The sequence below is a fragment of the Rhinolophus ferrumequinum genome, chromosome 21 (genome assembly GCF_004115265.2).
Source record: "Rhinolophus ferrumequinum isolate MPI-CBG mRhiFer1 chromosome 21, mRhiFer1_v1.p, whole genome shotgun sequence".
Lineage (NCBI taxonomy): Eukaryota > Metazoa > Chordata > Mammalia > Chiroptera > Rhinolophidae > Rhinolophus > Rhinolophus ferrumequinum.
In genome coordinates, this window is record NC_046304.1 from 50667743 (window position 1) to 50684790 (window position 17048).

At 57.5% G+C, this 17048-nt stretch overlaps 1 protein-coding gene across 5 annotated transcripts in view; it reads left to right on the forward strand.

Annotated features, from left to right (window-relative positions):
* Positions 1-16742, forward strand: part of UNK (unk zinc finger) — a 31946-nt gene extending 15204 nt beyond the window's left edge. For 3 of the 5 annotated variants that reach the window (XM_033090258.1, XM_033090255.1, XM_033090256.1), the window contains 15 exons: positions 2348-2557; positions 3505-3681; positions 3838-3968; positions 4504-4639; positions 5163-5280; positions 6271-6355; positions 7584-7726; positions 8178-8378; positions 8906-8971; positions 9443-9617; positions 10525-10626; positions 10742-10930; positions 13333-13514; positions 14029-14286; positions 14963-16742. In XM_033090258.1, the coding sequence (XP_032946149.1) occupies positions 2348-2557; positions 3505-3681; positions 3838-3968; positions 4504-4639; positions 5163-5280; positions 6271-6355; positions 7584-7726; positions 8178-8378; positions 8906-8971; positions 9443-9617; positions 10525-10626; positions 10742-10930; positions 13333-13514; positions 14029-14286; positions 14963-15118 (2329 nt within the window). In that variant the 3' untranslated portion in view covers positions 15119-16742. The remainder of the gene's footprint in view (positions 1-2347; positions 2558-3504; positions 3682-3837; positions 3969-4503; positions 4640-5162; positions 5281-6270; positions 6356-7583; positions 7727-8177; positions 8379-8905; positions 8972-9442; positions 9618-10524; positions 10627-10741; positions 10931-13332; positions 13515-14028; positions 14287-14962) is intronic. The other 2 variants (XM_033090254.1, XM_033090257.1) reach the window with 2 other exon arrangements.
* Positions 16743-17048: the final 306 nt, after the last annotated feature.

Here is a 17048-nt window from a genome sequence, read left to right on the forward strand (position 1 = left end):
TCTAGTTTACCTGGATGTCCTATATTTAATCTGACAATCCTAACTACTCATTCTGCTCCTGGGTTTAGCTTCCTGCTCTCCCAATTTCCCACCTGAGTGAGTCCCCTAGTGGGTCCAGAGTCAGGCAGAGCGTGTGCTGCCTAGGAGGGATCAGTGTAGTTTGGGGGATGGCTGTCCCAACTCAGTGCCAGGGTTTGGTACTTGGCCTGAGGTGCAGCTTTCTGTCTAAGCAGGCAGAGGGTGACAGGAAGAGAGACCTTGTGTTCCAATGCCAAAAGGAACAGGAGAGCATCGGGCTGGAGGGAGGCTTTCAGGTTTGCACCTGGTGTCTCAGAATGCACCTGGGGCCTGGACATGATATCCCTGAAATATGGTTCCTTCTACACGTCATTTCATCCTCGTTTCCACTTTCCAGTTCCTCTCCTACCCCACTCATCCCACAAAGGTACTTGGAGCTCTTCACCCAGACGTACTGTTTCGAAGGTCCTACGGTTCCCTTTACCTCAAATACTCTTCCTGCATTCTTCACCCCCTAGCACCTCCCTTTCCCTTTCCTCTTCCTCTGCCCCAGCCTGGGTCAAGGATCCTTACTCTGGGTTCCCAAAGAACCCTGAGCAAACGTCCCTCATAACTTTTTCCACACTTGATTGATTCCACCTGCTACTGGTGTGTCTCCAGGGAAATATGGGCTTTCTCAGGACAAGGATGTGCTTCGTCAGCGCCCACCACCATGCCTGCACTTAGTAGGTGCTCAATAAATACGTGCTAAATGGACAGCAGGACTCTATTTGGAAGCTTCACTGCCCCTAAAAACCCTATTTCTGTCCTTCAGCGAGCACCCAGCTCCAGCCCCCTCCCAGTCCACACACCTGGGCACTTCACAATTCAAGGCTGGGAGGGTTTTTCGGCACATTTTAGCGTAAAATAAAACCTATGTGGAAAGTCTCAGCCCTGGACTTACCTGTCCCCCACTTTCCATATTCCCAGACTAGTAAGGCCCTGAATGTCCTGGCATGAGCCAAAGACCTGGGCTGGACCCTCTCGCCTTTGCACCACGTCCTCCAGCTCCAGGAGCTGCTCTACGCCTGGACAGTTGTTTCATGTCAGGTTGTTGCTCCTTCCACACTCGCTTCTGTGCTTTCCAGGACCATCCTTCTCCTCTCTGGCATTAAAGGCCCTCTATCAAGCCGTTTGTTGCCTGCGTTGTTAGGGCATAAGAGAATGAATAAAGAGAACTGTGTTGTCTGCCTGTGGGGGTTTGGGGGGTGGGTTCAAATCTACGGAACCCTCCACTTGGACACACAGAGTGAACCAAAACAGATGGATGGTAGTTGTATAAGGGGTAAGTGGGTCTGGGGCCCTCCATGGGTGGTGCATGGGAGAGGAGCTTTGAGGGTGTCTTAGCTGTTAACATGCAAAAGAGGGAGAAGAAGCCTGGAAGGAGGCCAAAAGGACAGAGTCTCCAAATCCCCAGGTTAGTCAGGATGTAAAGAGCCCCAACTGCTGCAGGTCCTCATTGTGAGACAATTGGGGGCAGGCCAGGCTGAGAGGGAGTCTCCAGATGCTTCCAATATGAGCTCCTTCCCAGACACCTGGATGTGCTACCGTGTTTCTCCGAAAATAAGACCTAGCCGGAACATCAGCTCTAATGCATCTTTTGGAGCAAAAATTAATATAAGACCCGGTCTTATTTTACTATAAGACCGGGTCTTTAATATCATATCATATCATATCATATCATATCGTATCTTATATTGATTTTTGCTCCAAAAGACTCATTAGAACTGATTGTCCGGCTAGGTCTTATTTGTGGGGAAACACGGTAGGAACTGTCTCTGGGAGGAGGTAGGCAGACAGGGCAGTAGTCACCTGAGTCAGCAGTACAGAGGGATGCCTTGTGACCTGGGCTTTCAGCTCCAAAGCAGCAGCCTCCCTGGCCCTCAGCCTGGAGCCCCAGCCCTGCTCCTGGGACAGGTGAGGCCTGCAGGACTTGGCAGGCAGGTCTGGGCAGCAGAGAACCCTGCAGGAAGTTGGAGGCTGCTTATGCTCTCGTTTGCAGCTCCCTGCCTGGGAAACCTCAGGGAGGGCTCAGAGAACCAAGCCGCTGCTGATACCTTCCCCTGGTCACATGGCGGACAGCCAACCGCTGAGGGCTCTTGTGGTCTGTGATTCCAGCCCTTTGGGCTGGCTTAGGTCCAGTCTTAGCTCTGGGCCTTTTCCGGTGTCCCAGTGAAACTAGCACCCCAAAGCAGGGCCCTTGGGGGACGTGGTGGCTCCCTTCTTGCTGGGAAGCGAGGGGTTTCACTCTCCGCTTCCGGCCCACCCTGCACGGGGCCTCTCCCTGCAGGTACCTGAAGGAGTTCCGCACGGAGCAGTGCCCGCTCTTCGTGCAACACAAATGCACGCAGCACCGGCCCTACACCTGCTTCCACTGGCACTTTGTGAACCAGCGACGCCGCCGGTCCATCCGTCGTCGGGACGGCACGTTCAACTACAGCCCCGACGTCTATTGCACCAAGTACGACGAGGCTACAGGCCTGTGCCCGGAGGGCGACGAGTGAGTGCCCCCAGCCTGCCCTCAGAGGAGCCCTGTGTCTTCTGGGTCAGGTGCCCTCAGAATAGACCAGGCAGAGTCTGAGAAGCCAGCCCCGGGCTGCTTTTGGGGGACTGCTGCAGCCTGGCCCGCCTTCCTATGACCGGGACCTGCCTCCGGGGGAGGCGCCTTCTCCTTTCACCACTTTTGGGAAACCCTACACAGGCCTGTCTTCTGCTAAGCCTAAGGGCCACATCTGAACCAAAGTGGCTCCTTGGTCCCCTGCAGGTCACAAGAACCCTTTCTACAGCCCGCCACCACCCTCTCCATCTCATGCAGTCCCCGGCAAGGCTGGCTGTTTAGAGACACAGAGCCACTGCAGTTGCCCACTTCGCTGACCCTAAATATTTTATCACAACACTCTGAAGAGATGGCACAACACAACCAGGGAGGTGGCAAACCTGGCAACATCACTGAGAGGGGACGTTCATTAACCCTGCTTGTCATTTGGTTAAGCTTTGCAGAGATGGTGCTGGGAGGCGTTGCTGGGCTTCTATGGGCCCGAGTCACTGAACCACCCGGCACCAGCACCCCTCTTTCTCAGAGGTCAAGGCTTGCTGACCCCTCCCCCAGCCTAATGAGGCACTCAAGGCATGAGACCTTATGCCTCTCCTAGAAGCCCCGATCTGGGCAGCATTTGTTCCCCCAGGAGTGCTCCCCTCTGGAGCTTCTCCTCAGGATGGCCCGCGGCCCCGGCTGAGTGGCCTTCGGGAATACCAGGCCCTGTTGGCCCCCCTCAGGCCACAGCACCCAACTGGCCATAGCAGGGTGGTTCTACCTCAGCAAGGCTCTTCACTGCTTGCCTCCCCTTGACCCACCACCAGGGCAGCCTTCGGTCATAGGGAAAGAGTGGGGCTGGTTGCCCAGGCTGAAGGGGGCAAAGGTGAGTGACCCCAATTTCCCTGTTTCAGGTGCCCATTCCTGCACAGGACCACAGGGGACACCGAGCGCAGGTACCACCTGCGTTACTATAAAACTGGAATCTGCATCCACGAGACAGACTCAAAAGGCAACTGCACCAAAAACGGCCTGCACTGCGCTTTTGCCCACGGGCCCCATGACCTCCGCTCCCCTGTCTACGACATCAGGTGGGCTGGATACCGCGCTGGGCTGATGGCTGTGGGCCGGGGTGGGGGCCTGGCTGCTGACACAGTGAGTACTGCAGGTGGAGAGCAGGGCTGGCTCTCTGGCTCCTTCCCTCTCATTCCCCTTCCCGCTCTCTCTGTCTTCTCCTCTGCTCCCAGGGAGCTCCAGGCCATGGAGGCTTTGCAGAACGGCCAGACCACAGTAGAAGGCAGCATAGAGGGCCAGTCGGCTGGGGCCGCAAGCCACGCCATGATAGAAAAAATCCTCAGTGAGGAGCCGCGCTGGCAAGGTAAGGGTGGCCACACAGATGGCCAGGCCCCCTCCTGCCACGTGTCTGTCCCCACCCCTCTCCAGCCTATAGCTGCCCTCAGGACTTGGCTCACCACCATCTATGGCCTCCTCCAACCTAAGCCACCCCCTCTGCCGGGAGGGGCTTGCCCCCTCGTCCCACCTTCCATCCACAGCCCCGTCGTTCAGGGGTACTTCTAGGGGAGTTTCCCCAGATGCATCTTGCCCTGCTCCCATTACCCCAGGTGCTCCCCAAATCCCCCGGGGACTTGCATACATACAAACATACTTGCGCTCGTCTATAAGTACATGTACGTGTGTTCTCGAACTTCCTAAGAGCGCCCTTTTTACCCTGTGAGCTGTGAGTGTCTCCGGTGAAGGACGGTGTCCACCTTACCTCTCTCCTGGGCATTGGCCCATGAAGAGATGGCTCTGCTCCTACCTCTCACAGAAGCCTCAACTCCTGGACCCCTTCCCAGTGGCTCTCCTCCTCCCCCACCCCACCCACCTGACCCCTGCCTCTGGCCCCTGTGCAGAGACGGCATATGTGCTGGGCAACTATAAGACGGAACCGTGCAAGAAGCCCCCACGGCTGTGCCGCCAGGGTTACGCCTGTCCCTACTACCACAACAGCAAGGACCGGCGGCGGAGCCCCCGGAAACACAAGTACAGGTCCTTTGGCCCAGGCAGGCCAGCGAGGGAGGGAGGGGCGGCAGGGGTGAGGTCCCAGCTGGGCTGCTTCCCCTGTGCTCTCAGGGAGGCCGGCCCTGGGGATTATAGGATGGCCCAGGTACCAGGGAGTGGGGGTGGGAGATAGTCCGGATGGCTGAACGATAGGATCTGCCAGGACCCTCCTCTGGCATGAGATGAGGATCTTGGGTCCGACTATCTCTGAGACCCCTTCAGTTCTGACCCAGAGGGATAGCTGCTAGGGCCAAGCCATGGTGTAGAAAATGTGGTGGTGGCTACAGCTCCGCTCCCCTCGGGCTGCACAGTGCTTGTGGGAGGACCTGGCTGAGGGACAGAAACAATGTCCTTGGTGATGCAGCCCAGCTGAGCCAGAGCAGCAGAGCCCAGCTTCTGGCCCTGTGAGGCAGGGACACCAGAGAGGGGCCCTAAACAGGGATCTAGTTGGCATCCCCAGAGCCTGATCTCCCCTCCTGCATCCATCTGACCCACCCTCTCATTGGACCAGGTCGTCTCCATGTCCGAACGTAAAACACGGGGATGAGTGGGGAGATCCCGGCAAGTGTGAGAATGGAGATGCCTGCCAGTACTGCCACACCCGCACGGAACAGCAGTTCCATCCGGAGGTGGGCCTCGGAGCAGGGGCTGGCGCCCTTTGAGGGATGTGGGTGGCTTAACATAGCCTCTTGGGGAGCAAGGAGAAAGGAAAGGAGGGTCTGGGCAGATGCTGGCAGAGCCCACCCTGACTTTATCCTGCAAGAGGGGTTTGTAGCCACAGGCTCCCCAACAGGCAGTGCCTAAAGGGGCCCCGAGCCTTAATCTGGCATCTTTTCTAGTTCCGAGCCCACACTCACCAAGCAGCCCTCTGCTCCCAGTTTCCCCCAGGCCTCCTGACATTGAGGCATGGACGGGGCCTGGGGACCTGGCCATCCTGGGTTTTGCACCACTCATGGTGCTTACAATCCAGTGACATCCGGATATAAAAAGTAAGAAAGGCCCTAACAGTTGTCCTGTTCCAGGCCAGAGTCTAGGGTGGCTGCAGCCTCCCTGACACAGTTCCCCAGCCCACTGACCCTACAGTGTGGCCCTGAGCCATGTCAGTGTGCCGAGATCTTGTATAGGGTCTATAGAGGCACACACTGTCCCTTCCCCAGTTCCACAGAGGCCAGCACACACCAAGATAGACACACGGACAGAGACTATCTTATGCGAGCTGCAGACAAGACAGCGGGTGGGAAGTCAGACCCAGCATGGATCCCTCTGAGTGTGCCCTGGGGGGGCAGGTGCTGCCTATGATATTGGCTCCCTGCGTGCCCAGAGGCACATTCGGAGGTCACCGCCCTGGCCGAGACCCTGAGTGCAGAGCAGCATGGAGAAGATCCCTTTGAGGGCTAGTTGGACCTTTGCCCCCAGCAGGGAGGGAGTCCTTGGCATGGGGACAACAGTGTCTGCTTTAGGAGTAAGAACTTGGTAGGGAGAGACTTAGGGAAGTGGCATGGAATGGGGAGGAGAAAGAAGAGATTAGAAAGCAAACGCACCCATGCTGAAGGCCCCCATGCCAGTCTGTCCCTCTCTGCCCAAGCCTGATCTGCCTGTGCTCTGCTCTGTCCTTCCAGATCTATAAATCCACCAAGTGCAACGACATGCAGCAGTCGGGCAGCTGTCCACGGGGACCGTTCTGCGCCTTCGCCCACGTAGAACGTATGCTGAGCCCCTTGCCCTGAGGCAGTGCCCTCTGCACCCTCCCCACCCCCCTCATCTTAGGATCAGTCAGGCAATGGACCCTCGTTTCAGCCCGCAATGGCCCTGTCCCCACTGGAAGTCCCATTTCCCCCTCACCTCCCTGGAGCTGGCCTCAAAGCCCTGGAGTTTCCACGGTCGTGAGACAGAGCAAGGACTGCTCCGTCAGGCAAGGGAAGGCGCCCTCCCAGAGCTCACTGGGCAGGTCCCAGCGCCCTCCCGCCGCACCCACGGCAGACATCACTAATTGAACTTGACACTCTATCCTGCTGAGCCCGCTAAGCACAGAGCTGTCCAATCAAAATATAATGCAACCCCCTTATATTATTTTAGATATTCTAGTAACTGCATTTTTAAAAAAGCAAAAGAAACAGGCTAAATTAATTTTAACAATCTATTTTTACTTAATCCAATATAAAACAGTATCATTTCAAAAATAATCTATATAAACAATCAAGACATTTTACTTTCTTTTTTTCAAACTGTTGTTGAAATCTGGTATATATTTGAATAGCTGCTGCACAATTCAGTTCAGAGCAGCCATATTCTGAGTGTGCACCAGCCATGTGTCACTTGTGGCCACCGTGTGGGACAGCGCAGCCTGACTGTCATCCACATTGCACTCCAGGCCACCACTGCCGATCTCAGACGGAGCTCAAGTTGCAACCTGTGTCCACCCCAAGACACTGCTCTGGCTGTCCTTCACCCCTTCCCAGGCTCAGGCCTTCTCTCTGGGATTAGAATGAAAAGTACCCTGAGGGTCCTGGGAGGGGACAGCATGTTATTGGCACAGAGGTGGTCCCCAGCCCTGGGCACTGGAACCACTGAGGGAGGCAACACAGAGAAGCCATTGAAGGCCTTGGAGTCGCACAGATCAGGTCTCAAAGCCCAGCTCTTCTGTTTCCTAGCTGTGTCCTCTTGGGAGATTTCCCTTGCCTCTCTCAGCCTCAGTTTTCCTTATCTATAAAATGGAGACCATGATGGGACTTAACGTCCTCTAGTCACTGAGAAGATTCACAGTGAATACAAATTGCCTGGCACCTAGGAAGTGCTCAGTGTACGATAGTAATAGAAAGAAGGTGGGAGCTTTTCCTTTATGTACAGGAGGGATGCGTGGTCTCCTTTGAAAGAGACCCAGATGCATTTGTGGCTCAGGAGCCTGCTGACACCCTTCCCCTGTCTCTTGCAGAGCCACCCCTCAGTGATGACCTGCAGCCTTCCTCAGCGGTGTCCAGCCCCACCCAGCCGGGTCCCGTCTTATACATGCCATCTGCTGCCGGAGACTCGGTGCCCGTGAGCCCCTCCAGCCCGCATGCCCCTGACCTCAGCGCCGTACGTGTCTGTCCAGGGGCTGGGTGGGCACCATGCCTACCCAGGAGCCAACACCTGCCTCTCATGTCCCCGACCCCCGTCCTGTGTTTGGGGAGGAGGCCCTGGTATTTGGCCTTGGAAAAGGCCCTGGTTCTGCCCTTTCAGCCCCAGGGTTCTTCTCTGTCAAAAGCTGGTGGCAGATGGGGGGTGGTGTCCCTATAGCCTGTGTTAGTCAGTCTGGGGTGAGCTGGTAGAAGGGACAAAGCGTTCTGTCACCACACACACACACACGCACACACGCACACACTTCCCTCACGAGGTTCTGGGTCCCCTGGGTGGATTTTGCTGCCCATTGGCAGATGACAATGGAACTGAGCCCCATGCTGAAGAAGCCGTCTCTGCGGGGCTTGGAAGGTAGACAGTGCCCCCGCCTGCGTTTTGCCCACCAGCCCACTCCCTTCCATCTCTGCAGCTCCTCTGTAGAAACAGCAGTCTAGGCAGCCCATCCAACCTCCGTAGCTCCCCTCCAGCCTCCACCAGGAAGCCCCCAAGCCTGGAAGGTATCGTCTTCCCTGGGGAGGCCGGCCTCGCCCCTGGCAGCTATAAGAAGGCTCCGGGCTTTGAGAGGGAAGACCAGGTGGGGGTCGAGTTCCTGAAAAACTTCAAATGCCAGGTAAGGGATGTGAGGGGCAGCCCAGTGAGGTTAGCCTTCTGCACAGAGGGCTGTCCTAGGAAGCCCTGTCCTCACCTCTTGAAGGCTGAGCAGAGTAAGGCCGTCCCGTTTTACAGATGAAGACAGGAAGGCTGGAGAGGCCAAGCACCTCACCAGTGTCACTGAGCCATGGCAGGGATTCCTGACCCCGCATCCAGTCTTTTCTGTGCCCTGTGCTGCCTTGATGGAGTGGCAGGGCCCTGGGGAGCAGGACAGAGGGGTCCCTAATGAGCTTACCTGAGGCTTGGAGTCACCTGGGCGGAGAGGAGCAACCCTGATTCCTAGGGTAGGGAAAGGAGTAGGGGTGCGGAGGGAGAGCAGGGTGCATGTGTGTGAAGGGCGATTGCATGACAGGCGTCTGCCGCCGCCCTGGGCCCTGGTGCCTGCAGCCTCAGTGAGCCATGGCAGGTTGACGCATAGGAGGACTCCTGGACTCGGGGCTCTCCTTTGCGCTGCATTCATCTCGTGCTCCCTGACCTTTCTCTCAGGCCAAGTTAAAACCCCACTCGCTAGAGCCCAGGAGTCAAGAGCAACCTCTGCTTCAGCCCAAACAGGTACCGAGCTCTCAGCCTCCTCCTGGCCCCTGGCACCTGCTGTACACAGGCCAGGCCCAGAACCCCCGGGGGCTGCAGGGATGGGAGGCACTGCTTTCTCCATAAGCTGAGGGCAGGACTAAGGAGGGGCCCCAGCCCCAAACCCAGAAAGGGTGGAATCAGGCCCTGGAGCCCCTCACCTCCTGGACTGACTCATCAGTGAGTAAAAAAATCAGAGTGTCTACAGTGTGCCAGGCACTGGACTATTTCTCCCTCCCCTATGCAGGACTTGAGAGGTGAGTGGGCCCTGAAGCCTCCAAAGCAGCCCCTCCAACTCCAGCCTCTCAACAAAGTGTCAAGTGGGGGGGACCCCATATAGGCATGGAGGCAACCAGACAAAGGCTGGGTGCCCCACATCTTCTGCCCCACCCAGTCCCTGGCCAGTGACCTCCTGGGCGGGCATCCCATTGCCTTTCCTCACTCTCGTTGCAGGACGTGCTGGGCATCCTCCCTGTGGGCAGCCCCCTGACCTCAAGCATCTCTTCTAGTATCACCTCCAGCCTGGCAGCTACTCCCCCTAGCCCCGCTGGCACCAGCAGCGTCCCTGGCATGAATGCAAATGCTCTGCCCTTCTACCCCACCAGCGACACGGTAGAGTCGGTCATAGGTAATTAGGCCACTTCTGTTGCCAAGTCCAGGACTGTGTCTGGAGTCAGAGATACGAGGTCTCCGGAGTGAGACTCAAACCAGCATAGTGGTCACTCTAGACTTCTAAGTGGGGGGAGTCAGAGGTGGGCACTCTGAGCCTTTGAGTTAAAGGGAAAAGGAGCCCAGGGTATCGGGCCGAGACTAGCCCTTATAGCAAATTAGAGATGACTCTTCTCCTGGACAAGTGCAATCTCCTTCCATGATGTCATTCAGCCCCGACTCATTCCCTCACTAGGTTTCCTTGTGCAGTGAACAACCTGCACAACTGTCCTTAGAGTTCCCGGTCATTGGAGGTCACGGCTGTTCTCCTTCAGCAGTCATTTATGGGGCCACTTTGTGCCAGGTCCCATCGTAGGCATTGTGGTTACAGACATGAAGACATGCTGTTCTTGCCTTCAAGGAGGGACAGTGCTCCCACCCTTCCAGTCCATTTCAGCAGAGGGCAGTGGACATTTTCGAGCACCTACCACGCATTAGCCACCGAGGGCCGAGACGAACATGCTTTCAGCGAGCTCAGGAGGGAGACATACAAACTGTATCATCAGCAGACAAGACCTCTGTCAGAGGCAGAAACCCTGGATTGGGACTCGATTCTCCCTGGGGTTATCAAAGAAGGCTTCGGAAAAGAGAGCCATTTGAGCTGGACTTGGCTAGGCAGACAGTGTGGGGGGTCGGTGTGACAGGATCAGCCCAGTCACGGGCCGAGGCTCGAGAGAGGACAGGTCCATGTGGGGCTTGAGCATGAAGATAAGACGGGGACAGGAGGTAGTAAAGTGCAGGTGGGTCCAAGAGGTGAGGCCTGGAAGCTCGGGTGTGTGACCCCTCGGGAGGCTGGCCGGCTCACGCCCTGGTCGCTCTGTCCCTAGAGTCTGCCCTGGATGACCTGGACTTGAATGAGTTTGGGGTGGCCGCCCTAGAGAAGACTTTCGACAACAGCACAGTAGCCCACCCAGGCAGCATCACAATTGGTACTGGGCTGTGGGGGGCCCGGGGGCGTGGGAGGGCTCCTCGGGGTCCCCGCTTGGCATGGTGCCACGTGGCTGCCTGCCCTCACTCGGCCCGCCCTCCTGGCCTCTCTTGCAGGCGGCAGTTTGCTGCAGAGCTCTGCCCCCGTGAACATCCCCGGCTCCTTGGGCAGCCCCGCCTCCTTCCACTCAGCATCCCCGTCCCCTCCTGTTAGCCTCTCCTCACATTTCCTGCAGCAGCCCCAGGGCCACCTGAGTCAGTCAGAAAACACGTTTTTGGGGACCTCAGCATCACATGGATCTTTGGGTAAGAAGGGGTCTGGCTCCCTGAGACCTGGGGCAGGACCTGGGCTTTTGGAAAGTGCCTTTGGCCGTTTTGCACACGGCTAGAGGTAGTGCAGAGCGGAGGCTAGAGCAGGGGCTCTGGGCTTGGAGGAGAGTCGGTCCCCTGTTCCACGACTCCCCTAGCTGTGTGATCCTGGACAAGTCACTTAGCCTTAGTTTCTTCTGCTGTAAAATGGGTAGAATGGCAGCACCCAACTCGTTAGGTGGTGGTGAGGCTTAAACAAAGTAACTGGAGGGAAGCGCTAGGCACAGGGCCAGTGCACACTGACAAGCAGTGGCCTCAGGGCCACCAGGGCCTAGTTCTGCTCTTCGTGCCCGTGTGGCAGTTCTGCCCAGGCCCCCGGAGCTCCCGGAGGATGGAGCCCTGGTCTCCGGGGGAGGCAGAGGTGACAGACATTAGGTCACAACAGCCAGGTTCACAAGAGGCCCAAGGAGAGGTCTGAACAGGCTCAGTCCAGGCTCAGGGTGGCCTTCCCGCTCCAGCCCTGAACACAAGTAGAAGGGTGTGGACTAGGGGTTCTGGAAGGCACATCGAGGCATAGTGGTGAGAAGCATGGTGTGCTCTGCTACCACACACTGGGTCCTCGTCCCCTTGCACGGGGGGCGGGGGGGCTGGTGTGACTCTTTGCTGAGGTAACAGACATAAAACACAGCACAGTGCCCAACCCACTGCCTCTCCAGCAACAACAGATGCTACTCTCACTTCCCCGCCCGCAGCAGCTATTCAAGGAGCTCAGAAATACCCTCCCCAAGGGTCCTGGGCGTCCTGGTCACACTAAGCCACTGAGCCGCGCTTTGACTTTCTGACCAGGTTTAGGAACTTCCCTGTGTCACTCTGAGGTCAGGGCAGCGCACTGTTATCTTAGCACCTTGCCAGTTGTGAAGCTGTTTGTCCTGTCCTGGTCTGTGGCGATGCCATCAGCTTCAGATGCGTCGTGTTGTATTTGTCTGACTCATTCCACGTTCTGGCGGCATCTTGACTGCAGCCCTACCGTGTTTTCCCGAAAATAAGACCGGGTCTTATATTAATTTTTGCTCCAAAAGATGCATTAGGGCTTATGTTCAGGGGATGTCATCCTGAAAAATCATGCTAGGGCTTATTTTCTGGTTAGGTCTTATTTTCGGGGAAACACAGTACTTACTGGCCACAAACCATTCTTTCCCCACGCAGTCACTGAGCACAGTTTTATAGGCACACCGTGAGCTCCACAGTCCTGTGGGCATGGAGCCCTGGGCGGGGGAGGCAGAGGTGACAGACATTAGGTCACACTTAGAGACTGGCGCTATTGTGTGGAGTCTGAGGGCCGTGGGCTGGGATTCAGAATAATAGGGGGGACTTAACCTATATGTCGCCAAGAGGGCCCTCTCTGAGGAAGTGGCTCCTCTCCAAGACAGCCAGTGCCACCTGAGTGTGGAGGAGACATGCATGGGCAGGACTTGCTGCGGGGATAGTGTGTCGGTGGTGACCCCGAGTTACCGCCTCTGGGACAGGGAGGCCAGGCTCAGGGACAGCCCCCCGCAGGATCTCCACACAGGAGCGGCTGTCCTATTGTGGGGGCACTTGTGTTATTGGAGGACGGACTGTGCTAAATCCATTTGTTTCTGGAACATCCTGGCTGGATTAGTGGGAAAGGAAGCAAGGAAGAAGTCATTAGGTTAATATGTGTGGGCAGAAGGAGGCCAGAGGTGGATGTTGGTTCCCCCCGGGAGACCGGGATTGCCCTGGGAGCCACAGAGCAGGGACACGTGGTGTTGTTTAAAGGCAAACATCTGTTGGGTGAGTGGGTGGGTGGCTGGGCGGGAGGGTGAGCGGCAGCGACTTTACTGGAAGGGGTAGGCGCTGAGAGTCCGAGGCCCTTACTATGTACTGGCTCCGTCACTTACTATTGGTATGACTCTTGGTGACACGTTTTATCTTCGTTTCCTTGCCACAAAACAAGGGGGATGGACCCAGGGCTCCCTGAGCTATTCCTGCTCCAGCTGTACTGTCATCTGAGGTTCTGGCCTCTGTCTTTTCTACTGAACCTCCTCCCTGGCCTCACGTCAGGGTGCAAGGCTCCCCTACACAGACTGCTCTCCCTACAGCACCCTCCATGCCCCCTGTATCACCCTGTGTCCATGATGGGAACCCCATTTTACAGAGGAGGATGCGAGACTCAGAACTTGAGTGGCAGCTGATAAGTAGCAGGTGGCACTACAGTAGCTCTGATTGAAGTGCAACACCTACATACTCCGGCAGAACCCTCTGCCAGGGCTCCCCCAGCCTGGCCTGCACTGCTGGCGCTGTGCACAGCCCCAGGGAGCCCCAGGCAGGGCTGGCCAGGGCCCTCCAGAGCGCTGATGTTCCTCCCCTCCCCGGGGCAGGTCTGAATGGGATGAACAGCAGCATCTGGGAGCACTTTGCCTCTGGAAGTTTCTCCCCAGGCACTTCCCCTGCCTTCCTGTCAGGGCCGGGGGCTGCCGAACTGGCCCGGCTTCGGCAAGAGCTAGACGAAGCCAATGGCACCATCAAGCAGTGGGAGGAGTCCTGGAAGCAGGCGAAGCAGGTACTGGGCCCCCACGTCCCCCCTTCCCCATGCTCTGGTGGCATCCCGTTCGAGCCCATCTTACACAGTGGGCGTGGGTTGGGGAGGCCAGGGGTCCCGGAGAGAACAGAGCTGAAAGTCAATTTTGTTCTCTCTCCACCTGTGGGAAGACTTGCCTTGGCAGTCAGGACGCTGGGGTGACTGGTGTCCCAGACCTGGAACTCCCTCTGTGGTCTGGTCCCACAGCACCATTTGCCTCCCCGAAAGCCCTGACTCTCCAGGGTTCCAGCCTGGGTTCTAGGCTCTGTGCTGGGCCCAGCCCCCTTCCCCACCCACAAAGGGTCTCTTGCACGTCCTGCAATCTCTTCTCTGCAGGCATCGTCAGCGTCTTCCCTGCCCCTCCCCAGACTGCTGACCCAGCTCCCATCAGGCCCAGCCACAGCTACAGTGGCTCATACAGGCTCCCAGAGATACACTCTTGGGTGCAGGGGGGCAGGGGACCATCGTGACCAGATGCTGCGTATTGGGCCCACAGGCTTGTGACGCCTGGAAGAAGGAGGCCGAGGAGGCTGGTGAGCGGGCCAGCGCAGCAGGCGCTGAGTGCGAGCTGGCGCGGGAGCAGCGTGACGAGCTGGAGCTGCAGGTGAAGAAGCTACAGGAGGAGCTGGAGCGGCTGCACTCAGGGCCTGACCCGCAGGCCCTGCCCGCCTTCTCAGACCTGGAGGCCCTCTCGCTCTCCACCCTCTACTCCCTCCAAAAGCAGCTGCGGGCCCACCTGGAGCAAGTGGACAAGGTGAGCCCGGGAGGTTAGGGGAGCACTGGGTGGGGATGGACAGTGGCCTCAGCCAGTGTTTGGACCCTGGTGGGTCCACACTGCTCCAGGGATGACCCCCTCCTTCTGAGAGTCTCTGTCGAGCCCCTGGGTCAACCCAAAATGCTGGAAAGCTGGAGAAGGTCACTCCCCGGGGAGGTGGATGGTCCATGCCACCCCAGCACTTTTGAGGGCAGGCACTGGCCTGAGCTGACCCTCAGGTGCCTGGGCCCTAAGTCACATCCTGACAGCTTCTGTGAGCTCTACCCGGACCAACAGACATTCCAGGATGGTTAGGTCCCCAAGGCTACTCTCTGCATTCCTAGGTGCCCTGCTGGGCCCCCAGGGGGAGCCTGGCACAGTGGAAAGAACATTCTTTCCTTCGCTAGGCCTTTGGCAGCCAGGCCACCCCCGCGCCTGGGCTCTGACTCCCCCACACTGATCCCGCAGCCAAAGCTGAAAGCCGAAATAGGAGCCTTGAGGTGATCGGCCTGAATCTAACCCCGCTGTCTCACTTGTCAGCTGGGTCCTGCGGGCTCTGCGCCTCACTTTCCTCATCCCAAGGGGGCTGAAGTGAGGGTTGAGGGAACGTGTCCGACCCAGGGCCAGGGCAGCAACGGAGACCAGGCCAGTGACCACGATGTCACTTTGCCCGCAGGCTGTGTTCCACATGCAGTCGGTGAAATGCCTTAAGTGTCAGGAGCAGAAGCGGGCGGTACTGCCGTGCCAACACGCCGTGCTGTGCGAGCTCTGTGCCGAGGGCAGTGAGTGCCCCGTCTGCCAGCCAGGCCGGGCCCACTCCCTCCAGTCGTGACCCTGCAGGCCTGGCTCCGGCCTGGCTCAGATCTTCTCACCTAGGACTTTTTAAAGTATATATATGTATGTATGTATGTATGTATGTATGTATGTATATGTATATGATTATGGAAATGTATACATTTCTGTATGTGTGCAGGTATGCGTGGGCGGCCAGTGTGTGAAGTGTCTGTGTGTATATCTGTATTTGGATATAGACACACACTTTAAAACAGACTTACCAAGCACTTTTTAAAAGAAGAAACTATTTTGCAGTCCTCCCCCTGCCCACTCCCTACCTTTCCCACTTTCCCCTCTTCTCCCACCCGCCTTTTGGCAGGGAATCTGTTTCTGTCTTTTTTTACGTAGGAACTAACTATTTTTAACTTCTTCCTGGGGCCTGAGCAGGGAAGGGTGGGGAGTTAGAAGGGGCCGCGGGGAGGGGACAAGCCTTCCGGGCAGGCCCTGTTCACCCTACCTCCCCAGGCCGGGGTGAGGGCAGACCTGGTTCCCAGGTGTGAGGCCTGAGGGGGTGTGCTGCGGGTCTAGACCAGCCTAGCTCCTAGGTTTACCAAATGTGTATTCAGTTCAGGGCTGGTCGACCCAAGCTGCGGGGCCAGCCCTGCTCCCCACTCTGGGCCCTTGAAGCCCCTCGAGGGGCAAGGCCCGGGAGTGCTACCCCTCAGGTTCCTGAGGTCGGGGGTCAATCCTTTCCCCTGGGTTTCCAAAGCAGCCTCCCTCGCCCCAGGGCCACCTACCAGGTTGGCATTGCATTCCCCGTCCCCCCTTCTGGCACAGCCCCTGTGCTCTCCGCCCCCTCCCTCTGGCAGCTAGCAGGGCAATGGACGGGGAGGAGCTGCGGACGTGAGGACCAGGGGGTTCAGGCCCTGCCTTCCCTGCCAGGAGGCGCTCCGTATGCATTCCTTGGTGCTCTCCGAGTGCAGCTGACGTTCTGCCCCGTTTGGAGCAGTCGCCTGTGTGCATGTGTGTGCGTGCCTGTCCAATGTATAGTGTGTCTTAGCTTCCATTTTAAAAATTGTTCTGTACAGAGAGATGCATAGGGGTGGGAGGGCAGCGCGGGCAGAGGGCAGCCACCCCACTCCCAGCGCTGGGTGTCTGGGGTGGGAGCAAGAAGGCTGCAAAGGGTCTGGCCCCAGCCTCCCCTCCCTTGGGCTCAGCACGAAAGGGCTTTCAACGAATTAAGTGAAAACTTTTTTTACAAAAATACAAAAATCAACAAAACTCCAAACCTATTGGAAATAAAATATGAACTTGCAATGGTAGCATGTTTAGATGGGGTGAAGAATGGGGCCCCAGAAGAGGGCCTCTGAACTCTGAGGTGGGCCAGCTCGGCTGTCCCATCCCAGGTGCCAGCCCCACCTGGGCTGGGAGCCCTGCCTCAGCCATGGAAACAGGTTTGTGCCCCCACCCCTGAGCTGTGGCCAGGCACTGCAGTGGCCTAGAGGCTCCCTGGGCCCATCCAGGCTCCTAGACAGAGCCTGTCTCTGCCAGTGCTCTCTGCCCCAGGCCTGCTGTGTTGATGTGATGGGGGCCGAGACCTCTGAGCCCTGCCACTCCCCTCTTCAGGCTCTTTCAACAGCTGCCCCTGGTTGACTTAATGTTGTTTTCCAAAGGACAGCAGGGGCCCTAGTGGTTTCTTAGGAACAGACACTGCCTTCTCATAAAAGCAGCAAAAGGAAGGTGGGCCCCCAAAGCGTCCTGCCTTCCACCTGAGCTCACTCCACCCTGCCCCTAAGGGCTAAGGGTCTCAGCCTTGGAGCTGCCTCCCTCCCCACTGCCCTCAGCTGGCCTGTTCAGTGGGCTCTTCTCTGTGTGGGTCTCAGCGGTTCAGAGCTGCAAGGGGCCGTGTGGATGACCTCAGACCTCCTACCCATTGTACTTGTGCGGTCTGAGAGGTTAAGTGACTCAACCAAGGTCACAGCTAGGAT